At 42.5% G+C, this 24496-nt stretch overlaps 1 protein-coding gene across 2 annotated transcripts in view; it reads right to left on the bottom strand.

Annotated features, from left to right (window-relative positions):
- The window catches only part of SRPX (sushi repeat containing protein X-linked), a 46537-nt gene extending 24727 nt beyond the window's left edge, over positions 1–21810 (bottom strand). Inside the window, exons 1-2 of one of the 2 annotated variants that reach the window (XM_053308064.1) lie at positions 21562–21810; positions 3461–3520 (exon numbers count right to left, since the gene is read on the bottom strand). In XM_053308064.1, the coding sequence (XP_053164039.1) occupies positions 3461–3520; positions 21562–21634 (133 nt within the window). In that variant the 5' untranslated portion in view covers positions 21635–21810. The remainder of the gene's footprint in view (positions 1–3460; positions 3521–21561) is intronic. The other variant, XM_053308065.1, reaches the window with a different exon arrangement.
- Between the last annotated feature and the right edge of the window lie 2686 nt (positions 21811–24496).

Genomic DNA, 24496 nt, shown 5'->3' with positions numbered 1-24496 from the left:
CTGAACCATCAGTTACCTGTTGTGATGTTTTTAATGAGTTATTTGTGGACAAAATCTGTCGTATTTGGGCCGATAGATTCCACAATTATTGTAGAGTCTAATGCAGAGGTGTCCAGCAACTCCTCTTATGTGGTTAGGCTGGATTAGTTTGTGTATGATTCATGATGATGTGGATAAGATGCTTGGAACAGTGAGGCCTACCACCTGTTCTCTTCACCCATTGTCCAACATGGTTTATACAAACTGGCGGGGTGGGTGGGTTGTAGTATAAGGCCTGGTAGATGATATAAATGCTCTCCATGGAAGGGCAGGATGCCTTCCTGTCTTAAGGAGGCAATCATTTGACCTCTTCTGAAGTAGCCTGCATTGGATCCCTCAGAGTTAAGCAACTATAGGCCTGTCTCCAACCTTCCGTGGTTGGGGGAAGGAAATTAAGAGGGTGGTGGCCTCCCAGCTCCAGGCAGTCTTGGGGAAAACTGATCAGCTAGACCTATTTCAAATTGGTTTTCGGGTGGGCTATGGGGTGGAGAGTGCCTTGGTCAATCTGATCGACAATCTCCAATTAGTATGACTCTGTTGCACCTTTTGTATCCCTTGGAGGCTTTAGATATGACGACCATAGTATCTTCCAAGAGAGTCTAAAGGGGTTGGGAGTGGGAGGCACTGCTTTGCAGTGGTTTCTCTCCTTCCTCTCGGGCAGATTCCAGATGGTGTTGCTTGGAGACTGCTGTTCTTCAAAATGTGAACATTTGTATGATGTCCCCCAGAGCTCCATACTGTCTCCAATGCTTTTTAACATCTATATGAAACTGCTGGGAAAGATTATCAGGAGATTTGGTGCAGGGTGTTATCAATACGCTGATGACGCCCAAATCTAATTCTCCATATCAGCATCATCAGGAGAAGCCATAATTTCCCTAAATGCCTGCCTGGAGGCAGTGATCGGCTGGATGAGGGATAACAAACTGAGACTGAATCCACATAAGACGGAGGTACTTATTGTGCAGGGTCAAAACTCAGGAGATAATTTTGATCTTCTGGTTGTAGATGGGGTCACACTCCCTCAGAAGTAACATGTACACTGTCTGCAAATGCTTCTGGATCCAATTCTCTCCCTCATATCTCAAGCTGAGGCAGTGGTGCTTGTTTTCAGCTTCGGCTGCTACACTGGCTACCAATAACCCCTGCTAACTAACCAAAGAGGCACCTTTCTAAAGTGGTGATTCGCTTTATTTAGCAAGGGGAGAGCAACTGGCCCTATCCATCTCCAGCACAGCATCCCTCCAGTGGATGTGGCTCGTGTCTATCTTATGTTTCCTTTTTAGATTGTGAGCCCTTTGGGGAAAGGGAACCATTTTATTTTATTTTATTTATTTATTTATTTCTATATAAACCGCTTTGAGAACTTTAGTTGAAAAGCGGTATATAAATATTTTTCCTGTTCGTGTATATACAAGCTGCATACATTTCTTGAGAGAAACTACCTCAGAACAGTCTTATTTATGCTGGTAATCTCCAGACTTGACTACTGCAATACACTCTATATGGGGTTACCTTTGTATGCAGTCGGAAACTGCAGCTGGTACACAATGCAGCAGCCAGGTTGGTCTCTGGGTCATCTCACAGAGACCACATTACTGCTATATAGAAACACACTGGCTACCAAGAAATTTCCGGGGGAAATACAAGGTGTTGGTTATAACCTATAAAGCCCTAAACAGCTTAGGCCCAGTGTATTTAAGAGAACATCTTCTTCGCTATGAGCTGTATCACCCATTGAGATCATCTGGAGAGGTTCATCTGCAGTTGCCACCAGCTCGTCTGGTGGCTACACAAGGATGGACCTTCTCTGTTGCCACTCCAAGACCTAGAATGCACTCCCTGCTGAAATAAGAGCTTCCCCACCTTTGACAACCTTTTAAACGTCTTTAAAGACACATTTACTCACCCAAGAGTTTTAACTAGACCTGTTTGAAATTGCTTTAAGGTTTTAATTTCTGTTTTCATTTGTTTATGCTGCTTTAAATCACCCAGAGATGGGATGTTTGGGACAGTGTACAAATATAATATATAGAGCAGCTTGAAAAATCATAATCATAAGCACACTTAACATGTACAGTTTGACTTGTTCTCAAAAACAGAAAAACTTATCTCAAAGTCTTATACAATATGTGCACTCATTATTTAAGAGCCGGGACAGATTTCCAACTGAAGTTTTATTATGGTAGGGGGAAAATGATGGCTGACATCCTGACCAAGATTGAACGGGACAAAATTAATGGGGGAAAGGTATTTTTGCTGATCTCCTTTGCTGACCATACACAATGAGAAGGTTTCTGAAGAAAATCTAGCTCATACTCTTCTGTTTCAATACAAGACAATCAGCACGTTCAGATCAGAGACAGACAACTCTTACTTTTGATGGTTTGATCTATGAGGTATGAAGGAAGAAATTAGCTTATTTTTCATTATCACAAGCTTGCTCTGCTTTATCTCTGGAGACAGAGAATTTGAAATTTGATCACATAAAGCAACTGTTAATAGTACTTGGTAAACTCTCCATTAGAAAAAGTAAAAAAAATTCCAACATATACACAAAGTTTTGTTGCTTTGAAGTGGTGATAGCACGGGTATACCTCTGGTACATACATAGTTCTCCCCACATGGCAAACTTGTGAGCCTTGAGTTCTGTACAATATTTAGGAAATGTGTGGGCTCTTTCCTTGCATTCCCAAATAGCTCTTTCCACCCTCTACCTAAAATATCTGGCCTGTTCTTTCCATTTTGAGGGATGGACTAAAACTTACTTTTAAAATATATAATGCAAGATTTCTACACACCTACACATCTGCCCATTTTGCACAGATGCAGTGCAAAATCAGAACGTGATAGTGAAGGAGAAGTTGAAAAGACATATCTGAGATTGCTGAATTGGCAGGTGTGAGCAAAGTAAGGTGGGGAGGGAGAAAAAACATCCTAATAAAGTGCACTTGTAAGGAGGCTCTGTGGAGACATGTTGGGAGCTCAGGTGCAACTCTCTAGTCCCCTTTAATGCGCACTGGTAAGACTTTCAAGCACCTTTTGCGCTCCAGCAACATGTTTCCAGTCTTACGGCACTCCTGGAGCCTGGGAAGTTACACAAGGGTCCTGGTGCAAACACTTCACTAGTCAAAATGTTAGCCATTGAAATGAAGTTTTTGTGAGTGGAGAATACTACAAACAGGAATATGTTCATAATAATAATATTTTATGAGATACCAGTGTTCAAACAGCAGCAGAATGCAAACTGTGCTTGGACAAGGTATTAAGTGCAGAAGCTACTCTCAGCATATAATAAAACAAAGCGTGCAGAAATTGGCTGGCACAGACATACCCTAGGGCTTCATGCTCCAAGCAGGAAAAGGAAAAAAGCTTTCTTGGCAATAGGTGATCCTCATTAGCATGTAAGCAAAGCATTCACCTTTATATCTACTGTGTGCATACACATCTTCATCATCTTCTAGGGGTGAGTATCCCGATCCTACAATACAAAACAAGAGAGAAACAACTGCAGCAAGAAAGGAAATATACATTATACATATTAAAAGCATAAGGAAAGCTCATGCAAAGATGAGCAAAAGGCAGAATTAGGATGTAACAACATCCCAGAGCAAGGTAAATTGCACAAGCTTTCATGTTTATTGCAATGAAATCAATTTATAGTGAAATCTGAGACCGTCAAACTATAGATTCAGAGGTTTTAAACTGATTAATTGCCCATTATACCCAGAATCAAAGAAGGCTACCATTTAGCCTACGAGGAACGTCTACTACAATTTAAGATCTTATGCAAGTCTGCAAGTCTCAAGAGGTATTTCACTATAAGATAGTTCTGTGATGCAAGTGGATGCATCAGCTATCATAGCAACCAGCTGCAGAGGCAGAATTCAGATGCAGATACCATTGTAGAGTATGTATAAGTGTGACTGAGCTTTATTATGGCTATTCAGCACAGCCTATGCAGCTACAATAATGGTTATAATTCTGTATCATAATGCTATTCTAGCCAATCAAAATAGCAGCATCCAAATTACTGAAGATAAAAGAATATATAACGCTTACCTGGATAGACCTGGAACACCATAAAATGATAGATACCAAAAGTAATCAGAATTGCATGCTGCCTTTGAATGCCTTAAAACAAACATCCATAACAAGATAACAGACTCACAGGTGTTCAATCTGATCCAGCAAGCACACTGGTGGATTCACCGATGGTCACTCTGAGCCAGCAATCTTTTCAGGACTGGGTCCCAGACAATGATCCATTGGAGTTAAAAAACAAACAAACAAAACACCACCACCTCTATAGCCCCCACCCAGTATTGTAATGGTGATCCTTGCTGGACTGGATCCATGCCTGCAACTGTTGATTGGCATAGTCTGCTTTGGCAGAGCCAATCACTTCTTTGACAGGAATGGGTGGGCTACTAGCACTAACTCTTCTCTTTGGGCAGTGTGCAGCACATGGATAACACCACCAATTAAGTGTCAAGTTGCTGCATACAAGGTTCCGTGAATCAAGGTTGTTCTATAACCCCACCAATGCAGATCACTCAATAAACTAGTAGCTTTCCAGCAATGACCCTAGGTACCTTGGGGGCTCCTAAAAAAATTAATAGGCATCCCTCAGTGAGGTTGGCAATAGTAGGGAAGTTGCCTAGAAGACAAGTTTGTCCTCCATAGGCAAACTGTTCCTGCAATGCATAACTGAGGGAATGTTGGGAACATTTTCAGCAGACTTTCAGCCCTTGAAGGACAATTCTCCTGGTATGGAGAGGTTCCTCAGCAGACAAATTAACTGAATGAGAGCAAGATATTTTAAATCCACTGCAATGAACAGATCATCATCATCATCATTATCATCATCATCATCCAGTTTTACTGCACAATACCCCTGAGCAATGTTTCACAAGACATAATTAATATCTGAGCACCAAGATATTGAATTCAGCAACGAATGCCATTTCTTTATGGTTGTTTTCTTACAATTTTTATTCTAAAACGCACTGCTGTAAATAAAACAAAAAATGCAAACCTAACTAAAATCCCCCATAAAATCAGGATTAAATCTATAACTTCCCACACCCAGTTTTTGACCTAGCCCTAACAACTAAAAGCTTGCCATCCATTTAGCTCGATGTTCTTGCAATCCATGGGGTTCAGCTGGCTTGTGAAAGGGTATGCATGGACTGGTTTTCCATTGGCTCATTCATAACCATCCACACTGCAGATCTGAGCAATCATGGGGGCAGCATGGTGAGTTTAGTCTCAACACAATAAAAGCACTAGTGTAGATGTAACAGTATAGTTTGTTGACTATACCATTACTGCATATTCTCATGATTCATGGGAAGTATAATCCTCACTGAGCTACCTTAACAGCAATCCATATCACTATCTGTGATCCCTGTCCTATGAAGTTGCATACTTTAAGGCAGGAATACACAGAGGCAGAAGATCCCAAAATTATTGCTACAGCAAAACTAACAAACTGATACATGTACACAAATCAAGAGAGAGGGTTTCTCGTTTTTTAAAAGGGCTACTTTTGTTCATGAGTGCTCAACCTCTCAAGACTTTAAAGTTTTTAGAAGTTCACAAAATGGTACAGGCACAGGAAGATGTGCACCTAAAAAGCAGATGCTTTTCAGTAAATGCTCATGATACTAAGAGCACCACAATTCACACAGCAGTAACAACTGCAGTCATGATTGCAGCAGTTGTGTATATACGTACATGCATACAGCTATTAGGGTGGGTGATCACATTTTTCCAGAGAAAACTGTTATGTGGTTTTGAGTGCAACAGAATAATTGTAACTGAAGCACAGCCTTGAGGAAAGATTCTGGATCCTATATATTGTATATATGCTCCCAAATCTACGAGAGACTTTCCATTTATTACAGCAGGCTATATCTTGATCTCCTCTCCTCATGGCCACAGTCAATTGCCTTTTCTAGTTAGCGCTGTTTTCTTAGTGCTCTTGTTACTTTCTTTAAAACTGCTGAGGTCTGCAGACACGCTGGCATGCCAACAACTTCATGGCAGAAAACACTATGCTTAGTAGAATTTTAAAGCATGTTGTGCTATATCTGATTTAAATAGTAGTCTCTAAAGGCTTTGAAGATGTTACTGAAGAAATGCTTGGCTTGCTTTGCCTTTTGCTGCTTGGCAGAATTTTGAAATTTGGGATTGAATATTCAGTTCAGAGAGTTTTTAACAAAACATATCATTTTAAATAATTTTCCAAATAATTAGATTGCTCACACTTCTGAAAGATGACTCATCTAAAAGAAGCAGTCTAGTGTGCAAGATTTGAAGAGTAAGGTCTTTCACTGATTCTTTCCATAAAATGCAATAATTAAATTCTTATCCAATGAAACATTTAACCCTGTGTTTAATTTTAGGTTAACTTTGCATTTCCTTCTATGGCAGTGTTCTCATAAGAACGTAAGAAAAGCCCTGATGCAATAGGCTGAAGGCCTATCTATACCAGCATCCTGTTTCACACAGTGGCCCACCAGATGCCTCTGAGAAGCCCACAGGCAAGAGGTGAGGGCAAATAAAGTGATTGGGGAAGCCCTACCTCTTGCTGTTGCACCCCTGCAACTAGTATTTAGAGCAGGCCTGCTCAACTTTGCCCACCCCAGCTGTTTTTCGACTACAACTCCCATAATCCCCAGCCATAGTGGCTGATAGCCAGGGATTATGGGAGTTGTAGGCCAACATCTGCAGGAGGGCCCAAGTTGAGCAGGCCTGATTTAGAGGCATCTTGCCTCGGAGGCTAGAGGTGGCCTATAGCCACCAGACTAGTAGCCATAGATAGATCTGTCCTCCGTGAATTTGTCTAAGCCCCTTTTAAAGGGAGCTCTTCATTGCAAGGCCTGGGAGCCAGGGGCAGCTCCCATCCACTCTAAGCACAACTCCCTGACTAATTGTTTATTGGGTCTGTGCAAAGCTTCGGCCAGAGCCAATTACGCCATACTGCTACCCCAGCACTGTGCAGATGTTACTGTTCCTACCTTACAGTGCTGTACTTTTCCTAGTGCCAGTGGTGGCTTTAAGTGAAACTGAGCCTTCTCAAGCCCAAGTGACATCTGGGAAGGCACACACATAGGGCGCGGTAGTCCTTCCCAGAGCTTTCCCTAATGTTCTATGGCTCAACAGGGCTCTGTTTCTCTTAAAGCCACCCCAGCACTGAAAAAAGCAAAGTACTGCACAGAAGCCAGTGCAGTGGGAAATGATCTTGCATTGAAGATATGTTCAAAGTGACCCTCATTTGAAAAATAGCAAAGATCAGGGCTCACTAAAGTATTTGCATTAAATTAATCTCATGCATAATTGTATTAGATCAGACAGCATAAAGGTTTAACTTCTTAGGCTTGATGCACACAACTCATTTCTGCCAATCAAAAGCAGCAGGACAAAATGACAAAGCACAAGAAAGGTACCAGGCACCCCTAGGACCAACACAGAATGGAATGATACGGCATCAATGCAGCGTTAAACTCTATGCAAACAAGTGCAGGGATCATACCCGTTTACTGTCTAGACCAGGGCTGCTCAACTTTGGCCCTCCTGCAGATGTTGGCCTACAGTTCCCATCATCCCTGGCTATTGGTCACTGTGACTGGGGATTATGGGAGTTGTAGTCCAAAAACAGCTGGGGGGCCAAAGTTGAGCAGTCCTGGTCTAGACCCTGTTGTGCATTAGCACAGGGTTTATTAATACCTGACTGCACAGATCACATTAATCTGTTACAGGCACACATGATGACACCATGAAGTAGCGTCTCCCTGACATCCCACCTCTGTTCACCTGACTGATGTTCAGTGCAGGGGCATGGGGACAGTGGAGGAGAGGGAGGATGAGCTTCTCTCAGCCACCAAGGTCTGGGAAAGCTGCTAAGGCACCCCCCGCCCAGCACACCTCTGCTTCCAACCCTTCCACACCCAGCCAGTGAACTCACCAGCTCGGAGTGCGAGGCTCGCCCACCTCCCTCCCAGCCCGTGTTTCATTGAAATGCTGGGGGGTCAGGGTTTTGCCCCCTGCCTCGCTCTAAGTGAGGCAGAGAGCGGGGAAACCAAGCCAGCCAGTGTTTCAATGAAATGCTGGTTGGGAAGGTTCCCTAGTGGCTACTCCCCCAAGTCCATGTCAGATGCAAGGGTGTGGTCAGTGCCTAGATGGGGCTATTCCCCACCCCAGTAAGGGTGGTTTCAACCTTTACAGCCAAGATCTTATAAGCAAGAACATATCTGAAGGATGAAGACAAGAAATAGTTCCAAGGAACACATAAGATGTCAAGCCATTTTCGGTTCCTGAGCTGCACCCATGACATTCCCAAAGCGAGTAAAAGGTATCACCCTTTTCAAGAAAAGTTTTTCAGCCATGGGATTAAATTTCAGGTGTATCCCTGTGCCATAGAGTGGGTATCTGTATTAGTAGCTAAATGCTTTATAAAGCAAGAGTTGGTTTACTGATAACAAAGAGGAAACCTCTAAGCAAACAACAAGAAAAATACATTCATATATACCATATGTATCTGAATCTAAGACTAGTTTTCCCCCACTACCAAGTTCTTTGCTGTTAGAAATTGGGCGGTTGTCTTCATTCAGAGACCTCTTCCTTTCATATAAGTGCAGGTATAACCTGTATTTAACCTCCATTTTTAAGGGTGGCATCTTAAATTCAGAGTCATCTTCTATTCGTATATACAGTTTTTTAAAAGCCCATTCAAGTAGAATCTGGTTTCATGTCATCATTCATACTATCAGGGCCATCTTAGCAGTGATGAATTAAAGACTACAATGCTTATACAGTAGTATAATTATAAAGTACATCATAAATGCTCCACACACGATCCATGTGTAGAGCCGAAAGAGGGTCTGCGAGGAGAGCGGGTTTGACCTTTGCGAGGGAGCAAGCCTTTGGTGGCTGGATCGGCTGCCCAGATGATCACTGGCTCCGTCACAGAGCCAGTTGGGGCAGTGGGGTTCAGGGGCCTCTTGGCCCCTGGAAGTCCCATAAGGCACTGCGTGATTGCACGGTGCCTTTTGGGGAGCCCCCTGACTCCAGGAATCTTGTTGTAGCCTCCCAGTCGGGAGGCTACTGGTGAGTCAGTGTGGTGTGGTGCCACACCACAATGACATACAACTCAGGTTAAGCGGTGGGCTACCCAAGAAGGTTTGCCACCACACCGCCAGGAGCCATGCAGCTCCAGGTAGTTCTCACACACAGTAAAAACCAGGTTAAGGGAACCCAGCCCTGTTTTCACTGTGCGTGAGGACAGCTTCATAGTCTACTAACCAATTCTAAACATAAATATATAGTGTACGTCCCTCATTTCCATTTCATTCAGTAATTCATAGGAGTATTTTTGTGAGTAATTGGCGTTACTTTTCTAGAAACTATTCAGGATGATCTGACATTTCTATATTGCCCGAATTTTGAGAACAAGATTTCATAATTTTGCATTTGTATAATAATCTCTCTCCCACACAGGACTCTTATGTTTAGCAAAGTCATGTGCAAATATTCCAGAACTGTTCCTGCTATTTTCTATTTACAGAGTAAAAACCAAAAACTCCCCAAAGCAAGTACGCTCTGTGATACGCACAGGCACCCTTTACCCCACCTAAATGATACACATATGAAATAACCATGAAAACTACAGCCCAGTGTTCTTTGTTGCAAGGCCCAGGAGCCAGTGCAGCTCCCACTGACACGAAGTGTGGTTCCCTGACTAGTTCTTTCTTAGGCCTGTGTGATGCTTCAGTCAAATGCTCCGCACAGGCCCTTGGCACTGGCTCAAAGGCGACTGTTGCCATCATGCAGCACAGCATGGTTGGGCTCTTTAAAAGAAATGGAGCCCTCTCAATTCCCAGAGACATACTGGAAGGCGTGCACATGCACTGAGAACCACAGTCCTTGCCAGCAATTGTCCCAAAAGAACTCTATGGGGAAAGCTTCAAGAAAGACTATATTTTGGTGTGCTCCATCTTCCAAGATGGCAATGGGGCTTGAAAGAGCGCCACATCTCTTAAAGGGCCATGCCAGGCTGGGCAATACACAGCGCCATGCAAAGGTCTCTCACACAGAAGGGTTTTTTTCTAAAGTGGCTCCCTTTTGAAACATAGTGACATTCACTGCTCCAGCACGGCCCCTCGAGCTGTGTGCCATAAATTTCTCTGTACTCCATGCAGGTGTTGTTATTTAAAGCACAAACCAGAGTTCCATATGAGAGAAATCCCCAAGGGCTACAAAGAAGTTAGTTTATGTCAAGGTATTCTTAAGAAAGCTCCCACAGTTTTAGAAATTGCAGGTTTTAACTTGCTTTTAAAACATTTCCTATAAAGCAGAATACTTTTCAAGCTGCCATAATTAAACTACAGTTGAAATGTAGTGTATGATACCACACAATTAATTAGCTCAAAATAGATTGGGGTGGGAGGAATGAGTGATCAATCAATCTCCCTGTATGAGATTATATTCAGACACATGGAATAGTCATCTTTATTAGGTTTCATGGGAACATTTACAATATATGTGATTCAGAGCTCGCTTTCACATTTGGAAAATAAATTCTACATCTGGCTCACTGATACACAAATTGAAAAGTATCAAGATGTTAGCAGCAATATTTCTTATCAGAGAGACATTCTGCAGCTAGATGAGGTTTGTGCCAGCAGTTAATTACTAATCATTTTCATAAGAAAAAAAGTTTCAATCACTAATTATTTCGAAAGTATTCTTTCTGACCTTCGAAGTGCCATAAGGACATAACTTTGTGGCATGTATTTGCTTTAACAGAAATACATATGTTTAGGTTAATGGAATTATAGGGTGTCTAGAAATCAAATGATTACAATATAACACAGAGTTCATATGTTTAAAAAGTCTCATAGTCATATGTACAAAGCCTTCTGTAGGAGGGAACATGAGAAGTTGTCACTCTAGGAGCAGAGATAATGGAGGATATTATTTATGGCAAATAGCTATGGCTGGAATTACGAATGGAACCTCCCAACTCAGAAGCACATACTTCAGATTACAATAGGCTTGAGCCAAGCAACCAAGGGATGGTGCGCTCTCTCTCTCACTCTCTCTTGCTCTCTCTCTCATTTATGCATTTGGCTGGCCTTTGTTGGAGGCAGTAAAGGTAAAGTGTGCTGTCAAGTCAATTTCGACTCCTGGCGCCCACAGAGCCCTGTAGTTTTCTTTGGTAGACTACAGGAGGGGTTTACCAGTGGTTGACTATTATATACATAGCATCGGTCTGCTCTGGTCTAGCCTAGGCAATATAATACAAACAGTCTGACAATGTAAGATAGGACAATTCTGCTTCAATATTATTTCTGGTTATGTGAAGACTGTGCTGTTCCTGCAATTTGGTGTGTAGACCATTCAAAAATAGCCTGTGACAACATGCCTTGTGAAGGGTTTGAGGTTTCATTTCTTAAAATACAATGTTTTGAGGGGACATTATAAGAAATATGCGGCTACCCTTTTTGATAGCAACCCTGTACTTAGTTTCTCTCTCTCTATAGTGTGCAGTACAATTTATCCCATGTCCTGATATAATAATGTTTCCACCTCCACCAGCCAATTAGGTCATGTGGGGGCAGGATTGCAGGAAAACACATCAGTATAATAATTACATCAAGATATGGGGTAGATGTTCAGCAGTAGCAGCTGCTCAAATTTCTTGTAATGTGGTGTTCCTCCCTTAACCTCATGGCTTCACAAAAAAATTGGAAGCCTCCTATCCCTCGCATGAGTAACCTACAAGAACATCTGTAATATAGACACAATGTGGAGAGTTTCCTTAGAACAATAATTAGCACACAAAAGCCATTCATTCATCATAAGAATTTTTTGCCTCTCTCTCTCTCTCTCTCTCTCTCTCTCTCTCTCTCACACACACACACACACACAACCCAGCTAGCAATTCGGGGACAGCACCCCTTCTTCACAAACAGTATGTCATTGCTGTTTAAACATATAAAGAGTTTGTAGCCCTAGTCTCGAAGTGGGGCTGGAAATGAATATTACCCAGTCAGAGGTGTGTAATTGCCAGCAAAGGGATGGAATTAAGTAATGATATTTATTATGGCCATCAAAGAAATCTTCCAAATAATAAGCTTGACTTTGCCATTATATTTCCTTGACAAATTATTCCAGATCTATTTTTAAACAATCTGGCATATACCAGCAGCTGAAAATCTATTCACAACATGAAAAGCAGCCAAATGGAAAATGTGGATTGTTCAGCATTAGTCTTTTATTAAATAAAGCATTTGGAAAAGATATGCTTGTATGCTGCATCTGAGGCCAGAATACTTCAAAATACACCTTTTGACGATTAGGTACAGCAGTGAAAATTATGGTTAGGAATGTACAGAACCTCCCCATTTCTTTCCCACTGATATCTCCACCTTCCTAAGAGTTCAGCACTATTTTTGTGGATATCTGATTTTTACATGGCTGCATGTGCACAATGTTAGTTGGATGTCAGCCAATGAATTTTTAGAAATGGTAAATTTTCTATCCCACATCTCTGCCATCTTTAGTTCAGTTCACACAGTGAGCTTTTCAGTGTATATGACTGTTCATATGTCCAGTAACATATTTAATCCTTTCTAACAACTGCATAATTGTTTGGACTACCTGTAAATGACTCTGAGAAATCAAATGCATCTTGACTACAAGGTGCTGCTTCACATTACTGTTTCCCTATCTAAATATTGCGTCATTGCAGAGAAAAGTATATACATGTACTAAAAGACTTCTCTACATACATAGCATGTGGTGGTACAATATACAAAATACACATACCCTCCATCACATGAAATGATAAACAGACCACTGTTGTATTTTAAGTGTTCAAAGTACTTAATATACATATTCTCAGCAATGTTTACAAAAGTCCTGTAAGGTAGTATTTAAAGTAAAGTGTGTTGTCGAGTCGGTGTCCACTCCTGGCAACCACAGAGCCCTGTGGTTGTCTTTGGTAGAATGTAGGAGGGGTTTACCATTGCCTCCTCCCGTGCAGTATGAGATGATGCCTTTCAGCACCTTCCGAGATCACTGCTGCCCAATATAGGTGTTTCCAATAGTCTGATAAACATACCAGCGGGGATTTGAACCGGCAACCTCTGGCTTGCTAGTCAAGTCATTTCCCCGCTGCGCCATTAGGTGGCTAAGGTAGTATTTACCTATTCTCATACTGCAGATGGGGGCGCTGAGGCTCAGAAACAATGACTTGCTTAAGGCCACCTGGTGAGCTCATGGCCAAGGTAATATTCGAACAGGGATGTTGTTGCTTAGCTGACATTCTTAGTCACTAGTCTACTGCAGCTATGGAATTTGTGAAGAAAAATGGGTATGAATGAAGCAGTCATCTATCAGGACATTCATTCTGAAAAATTTACGTTATATGTGAAGCAGATATTTTGAAGATCATTTCCAGCATCTCATTTAGAAAGACAAACTATATTTAGCTTAAACTAGGGAGACTGAGACAATTTCCCATGAGAATGGGAAAGACAGTGCGAATTTTTTTTTTAAAAAAAATTCTCAGAATTGCCAGCTTGAACCACAGGTCTCAGAAGGGTTAACCTTTGTGGTAAGTCTGATGAGGAGACAGACTGACTAACATCAACTCATGCTTTGCCATCCCACATTGGCTAACCTTTAGAGGAGCTTTTCATAAATCCCACTAGACAACTGAAGAAGTATGGGGAAAAAATGTAAGTACTCGGAATGGTAATATCTGTCTTAAGGGGCACATTTCAATAAGCCTGTTCAGCTAATTTACAAAAGAAATTAGCTTAAGTTTACATAATAGTTACTTTATTCTGAGAACCTCTGAAACGTCTGCCCTGATCAAGAGGGGTATGAATAAATATCTCATAGAGAGGGGTGTGGATAATTCCCCCCCCCCGACAATTTGTTAGGGAGTACATATCCTTGTTCCTAAACTGTGTACACATGAATAAAAACAAAAAGCCCATCCCACTCCAAATAATCAGATTTTGCAGATCTGGTTAACAAATTCACTTTGACTCGGAACACTTCAATTTATCTAATTCAGTTACTGGAATACCTATTTAAACAGCTGTATGACATCTTTCCAAGCATTTGCTTTGCAATTTATGTACAATTTCAGATTTGCAATTCAAAGGAATTATTTAATAATTAGCTAACACTCTTCTGAAGTCAACATGGCAACTGGTGCAAATAAAGTCAAACTCAGTGATCATACAACAGAGCAATGATGCAGTGATAACAGCATTCCAACTGTGAGGATTCTAGTGTAAGGGGGACAAAAACTTCACAGCCCAGCAAGACTAGCCAGGGATGATCTAAGTGTGCCAGTTATGCATAGGTTGCTCAACACATGGAGTTACACAAACTTGGTGCTTTGCCATCTGAAGCAAACTTCAGCTGACTTAATTCTAGTCCAGGAACTCAGGCAAGTTTTATTTCATGCTCAACCTTGTGGCATAAATCAAATAACAATCTCACCCACAGTATGCTTGACACAAAAACAGGGAACAGTCAGGCCTACCAACTTGTTCAGCCAAGGGCTTTGGGAGGGGGACAAAGAGGGTGGAGGCAATGGGGGCATTTGCCTCCCTTTGATTGAGCCTGCGCCTGTCCCAGTACCTTTTTCCCCAACTCCCCAAAGGCAACAAAGGGGACGGGCAGTGGAGTCTTAGTGTAGCAAGCACACCAACCAGCAATCAGGGCAGAAGGGCTCACTCTGCGGGGGGTGGGGGCTTGCAGGAGGAAGGGGAGGAGGGAAGGGAGGGAAGAAATGGAAGACATGCTGCTCACCTTGCCTCCACCCTGGAAAGCGACAGCAGTGGCTGAAGCTTTAGTGTGGAAACCGAGTGAGAGGGAGCCAGAGTGCAGCACAGAGTGTGTGGCACACACCTTCCCCTCAGAAAAAGTCCTTGCAGCCTCCCTCACCCAGAGAAAGAGTTTTGTGGATGCCCGTGTGTTCAGCAAGCCCTAATGAAACTAGAACATCATGGGATATGTTGTATTTGCCTCTTCAAGGTTTGAAAGGATAGCTGCAATATCACTTTCTATAGTGCAAAGGGTATACCTTGATGATATTGGGGGACAGGTAACAACAACAGAACATGTAGTTCTGCTACTATGGTCCTTCTCTGGGAGCTTTATTAAATGCTATTGATATACTGATATTCAAGAACAAAGCCAAAAACTGCATGACAGCAACTTCATGCAGGAAAAGAAAATCTCCAATAAATACAAAATATTATGAGAAATTAATTATGAGTAGAGAAAGGGAGTTTGGCTACAGAGATTTCTATTACATATTATTGTTTTTAGCCCTGTAGATAGGTTGGACCAGAAGTTTAAATAAAATTAGTTATGAAACAGTGCAAATCTGTCTTTCAGCATCTTTGCATTAGCAAGAAAGCAGCTATATCATGTCAGCAACAACAAGAATGCAACACTTGGCTTGCAGCTGCAGTTAATTGCCTCCAGTGACAACTGTTGGTTATGTAAAGCATGCTTGTGGACTCAACAGCACAGTTTTCATCTATTAAGCAACAGCTCTGTAGTAGCAGAGTCCTGCATTGCAACATGAATTAACCATATCTGTCTATTGAGTCTCTCCTCTGCAACTTCATTCCAGGCAAAGACACTCTCACCCAAATTCAGGATGCCTCTGAGTACCAATTGCAGGGGAGTAACAGCAGGAGAGAGGGCATGCCCTCAACTCCTGCCTATAGGCTTCCAGCGGCATCTGGTGGGCCACTGTGTTTCACACAGTGGCCCACTTTTCTCCCACCACAAAGAGATGGTGTTTTAATCACCCTGTGAGAGATGCCTAGAAATGGCCTGTGTAAAAGTTCCAAGATATGCTCGGCTCTTTAGTCACTGTGGAATTTCAGTAAACCTCAAGAATCCAATGTGGCAAGACGAGTGCATTGGTCATAGCTGACAAAAGATGCTGCCTTATATCAAGTCAGACTGTTGGTCCACCTAGCTCAGTATTGTTCTCACTGACTGACAGTGGCTCTCCAAGGTTCCAGGAGGGTTTTTTCCAAACTCTACCTGGAAATGCCAGGGAATGAACCTGGGATCTTTTGCATGCGAAGTATGTATTCTATAACTGAGCTATAGTTTCTCCCATGGAAGATTTGCCTTGCGTGATGTAAGAACATAAGAACAGCCCTGTTGGATCAGGCCCAAGGCCCATCTAGTCCAGCATCCTGTTTCACACAGTGGCCCACCAGATTTATTTAGTTAGTTAGATGTATATGTCGCCCTACTCCCATAGGACTCTGGGACCCTACAGGAAGGGAACCTACAGGAAGGAGTTGAGGGCATGCCCTCTCTCCTGCTGTTACTCCCCTGAAACTGGTACTCAGAGGCATCCTGCATCTGAGGCTGGAGGTGGCCTATAGCCCTCCGACTATGAGCCATGTTGGAGGGCTATGTTACCCTGAGTGCTTTTGAGGAGACAGAAGCCATACATGGATACTGGTTCATATCCTGGTGGATGCTCTCACACTCACACCCACCCACCCCAAGACAGATAATTTAACAGATCCTCACCACATTGACAACATTCCGTTAATGAACGTAGGACAAAAACCTGACTTTAAAAAATAATATTAGTAACACTTTGGTACATTACAAAGAATGCTACTTTACTTTTAAAATATTGTCTGACATTCAGATTAATGTTGCATGCACAGAATGTTTCACACATGCAATGCGGGAGGTGCAAATTTTGCCACTCCCCTTCCTTCTTCAGCCCCCTATGTCTCTTGAAATTACATATGAGTGTTGTAGGACCCTCAGAGGCACAGAAGACTGCAGAAGGGAAGGGGGAGATTGATGAAAATGCTCCTCGTCCAATGAAAGTGTGAAATGTCCTTGCATGTATGCGACCTTAGTCTTTATGTCAGTCACTGCTGAGAAGTGTTGATACTACAGCTGATGTTTCACAGTTTTAATCAGACAACAAGCTATGTCCTAAATACACCTTCCATTTGCAGAAGTGCTATTTCCATGAGGGACGATTTTCACCAACCTTTCCCTCTGCAGACACCCTGAAGGTCAGTTCCTGAGAGCTGAGAGACCCTCAATTTTCTGGGAGCACCAGTACCGCAGAGCATAGTGGAGTGGGCAAAAAACTGTCCTTTCCCTTGTGCAAAGAGAATAATTTCTTAGACTACAATCCACAGTTATACTGTTTCCCCTTCCATCTTGTAAAGGTTTGAATAACATAGTGAAGCAAGGAGAGAACATATTAATGTTTGTGCCGTTAGAGTAAATGTGTTTCCAGGTCCGATACAAGTCCCATCGGCTTAGAGACCGGGAAGATATATTAAACTGCTAAATGAGTTCATCAGATTTGGACTGAGGTGCTATCGGTATGCTGAGGGCATTCAACTCTATTTCAACTTTTCAAAAGAGCTGGGTGGGATGATGTGCACTTTAAATTGTTAGCAAAAGAATAAGGTAAAGTGTGCCGTTGAGTTGGTGTTGACTCCTGGCAACCACAAAGGCCTGTGGTTGTCTTTGGTAGAATACAGGAGGGGTTTGCCATTGCCATCAGCCACGCAGTATAGCAACAAAATAGATAGAATAGAACAGAATAGAACAGAGTAGAAAAAACCAAAACTCAATCCAAACAAGGCAGAGATATTAATGACTGGAGGGCCGTATGATCTGGGAGGTTCCTCTATGGCAGATGCCTCCCTGGAATATCATATGAGCAATCTGAAGGTGCTTTTTGACCTAGCCTTGCTCCCAGAAACAGCAGTGACTAGGTGTGCCATTTACTACTTTAGTTCAATGCGCCAGCTGAAGCCATTCCTGAAGCCTCCCAGGAGGACCCACCCACCTGGCCACTGTGATAGATGCCCTTAAAGGCACACTATGTGGAGCTTCCCTTAAAGATTATTTGGAAATTTCAGTTCATTTGGAACATGACAGCCTGCTTCCTAGCATGAATGAGACCATGAAAGCACACAGTACTGAGGAAACTAAAGAGAATGAAGTTTCCAGAAAATTTTCAGGTACTATATTGGGCAGCAGCGATACAGGAAGATGCTGAAAGGCATAAGCTCATACTGCGCAGGAGGAGGCAATGGTAAACCCCTCCTGTATTCTACCAAAGAAAACCACAGGACTCTGTGGGTGCCAGGAGTCAAAATCGAATTGACGGCACACTTTAACTTTTAAAAATATAGCTGAGGGAATTTTTTCTTGAAACTGAAGAGAACATTTCTTTATTGTGCTGCTAAGGCAAGATTGTTCTTTGTGTCCTTGAGGCATGCATATAGCATGGGGTTCCCTGCCAGAAGGCAGGAGCTAGAATGTTCTCCTGAAGCCCAAGAAGTTTCCAAAATCCAAGCTCCCATGTCTGTGACTGCACAGAGATCACAAGGAAAGAACAGGGTCTTCTCATTAGTTGTGCCCACAGCAAAGCTCATTTTTATTTTGGCAAACACTTGGATAATAAAATATTTGATTTTAAATGGATATATTAGCTGCTGTTCATAGGTGTTATTAGACTAGTTTATTACAATGTTGGACTTAAGAGTATAAATTTTAATTTTATTTATTTATTTTACTTATTTAGCACATTTTCATAATGTGCCCCATACACAACTTCCTGGGCGGTTCACAATCTAAAAACACAACAATTAAAACATTAACAGAACTAAAACAGTTTAAAATACTGTTATTTACACATGGGTACTTGGATTTTGGAAGCTTCTTATCAGCACAATAAGGAAACAATGCTTTATTCATGTTCTTCTTATGCTGTAAAGAGGCCAAGTAGAAATTCTAAAATAAACAAAACATGGGTTTTCCTCCCTATTTACCATTAGCAATTATTCTAAAAATGTACATCAGCAATAATAAGGCAGGAACCCTGTGCACACTTACTTGAGAGTAATACTCAGTGGGCCTTACTTCAGAGTAAGAACTAGTTTGCATTTATGTGTAAACCATGTAATACTGTGACACTGGAAGTTAGGCAATCCTGTGTCATCTTGCCATACTCCCCACTACTGCATTTTCTTCCAAGGGAAGACTTACAAGGGAAAGCCACTGCATGCGCCTCAATAATGCTTGATCTGACTTATATGTCAGATCAAGTCCCCAGAAAGTCTCTCCATTTCCTGCAGGAGCTGAGAAAGAGGAAGTTTATAAGTTTGTGCCAGATTTGTACTGCATAGTCCCACGTCAACAATTCTGAGTGAAAGCAGAAGCCCCCTTGAATTGAGAAGCAGAAAAGAAATCAAAACACAATGAGTACCCACTGCTCAGCATTAAAACCAAAGCAAACTTTGCCTCAAAATGATTTCAGGGCCTGTGGATGAATTAACAACACATCATCATAGTCTACATAGCACTTTTAACAAGCAACACATTTTACAGTTTTTTATCTTGCTTATTTGTACACAAACCTTTGTTCTTGATTATTTTTAACAACTTTATTATTGCTGTGGTTTATTTCTTTGTTAACAACCTTAAAACCCTAGGGATGTGCAGAACGTTCTGAGCTCAAAATGTTCCAAGCTCAGGACGTTCAAGTGTTCTGAGCTCGAAACAGAACACCCTGGAAATGAAAGGCCTGTTTTGAACTCGGAATGGAATGACTCTGAATTGGAACATTTTGAGTGCCATTTTGGTGGGCTGTTTTCCCCTTGCGTCCTGTTTTTGCCACTGGCTTCTGATTGGCTTGAGATCTCCTTGCTTTTTGGTTGGCTTGTTATCATACAAATCAAGTTGAACAGGAAGCAAGGGGAAAACAGCCCACCAAAATGGTGCTCAGAATGGTCAGAACACTCAAAATGTTCTGAGCTTGTTCTGCCAGAACAACCAGCTCACCCAGTTGTTCCGATGAAACATTCCGGAGATTTGTATTCCATTCTGAGCTCGGAACGGAATGCAAATCCCATTCCGTGCACATCCTTATAAAAGCCTTTTGGGTGAAAGACGGTATATGAATTGAGTAAATACAAAAACTATCATAGGAGTTCTCTGTTTTACAGAAACAAGGCTGAGACACTGAGTGAATCACCAAATGCTATCCTAGGAAGCTAAACAGAAATTTGAACTCAGAAGCTTGTGATCCACTAGACCACACAGGCCTAGTGTGGTCCATATAATGTGTGTAGCCCAAAGGAGTCAATAAAAGACCATGCCTCAGCACACAAGATGAACAGACTGCAATTAATCTTAACAAAGAAGAGGCTAACATTAACTCACAACTACCTGGATATACGGCAGCTACAGGAAAAACCTGTGTATGTTGGTACTCAATGCATGCTGACTTGGTTGTGTATATCCCCTGCCATATGGTGAAATACACAACTTTGTAGTATTATGCCACTACAAATGTCACTTTCTGAAGGTCAGTTTAAACACAACACTGGCACATTAAAATATATCTATTGTGGGAAACCCATGTGGCAGCACCACATCTAAATTAGAGGGTATCCATGTAGGAAGGAATCTACGGTCCACACCAGCGTGCTAACACCGCACATGAAGCCAGTCACATGGACCAATGAATGATTACATTTTGGTTTTGTACCAGGCATCCCATGAAACTGAGTGTCCACTAATATATGCCAATACTTTAACCTTGAAATGGAAGGGCCAGAACAGACACGACTGTGGCCACAAGTAAAGTGCATGGTGCCTACACAAATGTTCCATGCACCCTCGCCACATGACTTGGTCCATTTGCATGACCCACCTCTTCACCAAAGTTTTTTCAGCTTTTTAAAATTTTAGGTTTTAATCTGTTTTTGACTTTTAAATTGTTTATATTAAGTTTTGTGTGTGTTTTTAACTTGTTTTGTGTTATTGTTAACCGCCCAGAGATAAAAGTTTGGGGCGGTGTACACATTTGATAAATAAATAAAATATAAATGTAGGATTAAGCACACTAGCGATTGGTTGCCTTTATTTGGGCGCAGGCACCGCGGCCATTCTAAACAGGCAGACCCGCGTTGTCAATTCGGTGATTAGGGTCGAGACACACACACGTGAACTGTGAACAAGCACGTGAACAAGCCTTTTTCTCGTGGGTGTTTTAACCCACAGACTCCCCACGGGCAAGAGGCACAACTTCGAACGTGCCTTCCCCGCATCTGCCATGCGCCCTCCAGGACTACCAGAGGCTCCTCATCTTAAGGGATGCGCTTATGCCAGAGCATAACAAGCCCACAAGGCAATGGCATAGTAGTAGCCTTTCTTGCAGAGCGCTCCATTCAGCAGAGCAAACGAGCCGCCCGCCTTGAAGTCTCCCACCAGTGTGCCTGCCTTTTCATCTTCGGAAAGTTTTCCGCTGGCTGCCGGTTGCCGCCTTCGAAGGACAGCTGCAGCCTTCCTATGCCACCGAGCACTTAGGGCTGAGGAATAACCGCCCCCGCTTCCGAGCTCCAAATGAATCCGTGCACAAGCCCAGCAACCCCCTTTTGCCTTCTCCTCTCTCAGCCCCCCTACCTTGGTATGCGAAGCTGAAGCGCGCGCCCACCGCCAGCAGCAGGGCCAAGCCGACTGGTGGGGGGCTCCTCATGTTTTCCGCTGCGGAGATTTCCAAGCAGTGCTCCCGCTTGAAGGCTGCCTAGGCTAGCAGAGGACGCGGGAGGGGACCGAGACCTATTCGGACGGAGCGAGCCGTGAAGGGGCTCCCCTCACAAACCCCGCCTCCTCTTCCCGCTGGGGTAGCTCCAATCGCTGGAGCTGCTCTCCCTGCATCTATCATTCTCCGCCCCCTGGCGGCGCAGGAGCCCCAACCGAGGAAGGAGGCTGCGGTGGCCCCGCTGGGTACAAAGTACACATTCTCCCTTCCCGGCCTCCTCATTGCTTTGATATTCCTCGGCAGATGCGTGGAAATTTTTTTTACTCTCTCCCTCTGGAGTTTTAAAGACCATATGGGCATGTGTGCGGGGTGGGCGGGGGAATCATTGGGGTTGGAATCTGGCTGTTGCTGAAACGCCATCTAGTACAGTACAGCCGTTTCTTTCCTGCCAACCCGCCATCGGTTTGCTTGTAATCCAGACCACGCACGGTGGTAACACGCCAGGCAAGAGAGAGCGCGCCCACTGCAAGCTCATTCTCCTCTGGGGCTTGAGCAGAAGCCTTTCATTCAAACGTCCTCCTCCCTCCCTCAAGCAGGATGCACGCTGGAGCAGAGCAGGATACTGCTTAGAATTGTCAACGTGCATTGGGGTGGGGGTTCTAGAAGTGGGGCTTCTTTTTGAGTTTAATTTTGAAGGGTTACCTGAGTGTTCCTTCCTGCTGAGTAGTAGTAAATCCAGACAGGGGCCCCTTAAGTTCGGGGGTGGGTGGACTCAAGCCACATAGGACATGAGGAATGTTGCCTAACTTCAGTGTACATCCGCTTGTTTGATAGGCAAATAATAAAAGTAGACATAATTGTTATATAATGTATGTGTATTGTTTTACACTGACAGTTTACAGAACCCAAATGTAAGAAAAACACCCACCTATGTTCACTCAGAAATAAGCCTCACTGCATTCAACCCAGGTTGGAGGGATCAAGAAAAAGGAGGATGCATCACACCATTGCACTTAAAAGTAAGAAAAAATACATTGTTTAAGATAGAGCCAATTTTTTTCCCCCAAAAAAGCAATGGATATGTATTTATCTCTGAAAATCACCATTACTGGAGACAGGAATGGCAAGAAGCCACTTCCCTCCTTCACTCACGAAGATCAGCATCTACACACCTTTTATATCATTAGCCATTTAGCCAACTGAACTTTACAAGCTGTACAAAGCAAAATGAAAGAAAATGAAAAACATAACACAAACCCAAAAATATATCAGCAGATATTCAACAACAAATACAGTCCTGGTGCTGCTTGGCCTAGCCTGTACACTTGGTAACTTAGAAATACTCCTGCATATATATACATTTCCTTAATGTTTCCTTTCCTTAGTGTTTAATCTTGAAAAAAGACTTATGAAGGGAGGGAGGGGAGCAGACGTTGTGTCCTTTTGTTTTGCATGCATATTGGGGCCTACCTTGCTTCTCTCTGAGCTGCAACAGCATCATTTACCTAGCACTGGCTGAGGCCTACCCAGGCATTTATTTAGCTGATAGCCTATGTGTACATGCACATATTTATGAATAAATATGCATAAAGACTTGGGCAGAGATTATAAGCTTCTTTCAAAAGGTGAGTGCAGGATCCAATAAAATCCTGCCCAATAAAATGGATGGATCTAACAGTACACTGAAAAATAACTTTTAAGAAAGATCACCCTACCTTTACCAAAAATACTCATACTATACTGAAATGTTTAGAGTAACTAGAAGCTTCCTGCTCAGGGCTCAAACTCCTCTCTCAGACTCAACTCTCTCTTCCACCTCCCCTTCTCTCTCTCTCCACACTAGCTCTCCTCAACTTAGGTTCCAGTCTCCACAGCAAAAGTCTGCTCCCAAGGCATAGCAAGGAAGGTTCTGTAGTCAGCTGCTGAGTCCTAGAGCTGTACAGGCTGTACATCCACCTGTCATTTCACATTTAAAGCTTCTTCCGCCCCATCATCCCTGGAGTTCCTCAGGGATGCTCAGCCTTCCCAGCCAATCTTAGGGGGACCGCCAGACCTCCCCCACCACATATTATTTATCATTATTACACTGTTGCTGATGTGTACATAAATAATAATAAAAGAAATGTCAGGGTTACTTCAATGGTGTCCATTGTGGACAATGACAATCTACATACCTTATTTAACTGAATCAAAGATGACTTTGATTTATGACAAATCCCTTAAAAAGTAGAGGTTAGACAGGTTATACCTGCATTTATTCAAAAGGATCAGGACTCAGAATTTAAGATTAAAAAAGCAGAAGCTATTCTAATGGGTGGGTGGGTGGGATTGCGATCTTCAGACAGTACTGAGGTTTGTACGTGTGGAATTGCAGTTTCTCTGAGAGAGAAGCACCTGCTTTGGAGAAGGAGACTCAACTCCTCCACAACTGTGCATTTTTTGCATAATAAAATGCCAGGCTGGGAAGGCGCTGGCTAAATTCATGTTAATGGTATTATAAGTGTTATGAAGTGTCAGCATGACTCCAAAATAAAGAGCAATTCTCAACAGGAAGAAATAATCTAATGCACAAATTATGTTACAGTACCAGTAATGCTGTGAGGGATGCTGTCTAGCTGGCAAGGAGCCTGCAAAGGAAGTTGAAGCCAAATGGATAAATAAAAGAAAACAGGGATTCTAGCCAAGTTTGGGAGCTCAGATAAAGCAGACAGCAATACATATCAGGGCTCAGATAGCAAAAAATGTAAAGAAAAGGAAGGGTGACTTTAAATTTCCACAATTATATTGATATAATCTTTGTTTCTCCGGTAACATTTATTGAGTCAAAACTTTGTTACCATCATTAACATCTTAAGC

This window comes from Hemicordylus capensis, chromosome 3, assembly GCF_027244095.1.
Source record: "Hemicordylus capensis ecotype Gifberg chromosome 3, rHemCap1.1.pri, whole genome shotgun sequence".
NCBI lineage: Eukaryota > Metazoa > Chordata > Lepidosauria > Squamata > Cordylidae > Hemicordylus > Hemicordylus capensis.
The sequence above is the reverse complement of the archived record's forward strand: the minus strand, read 5'-3'. Positions and strand labels throughout refer to the sequence as shown.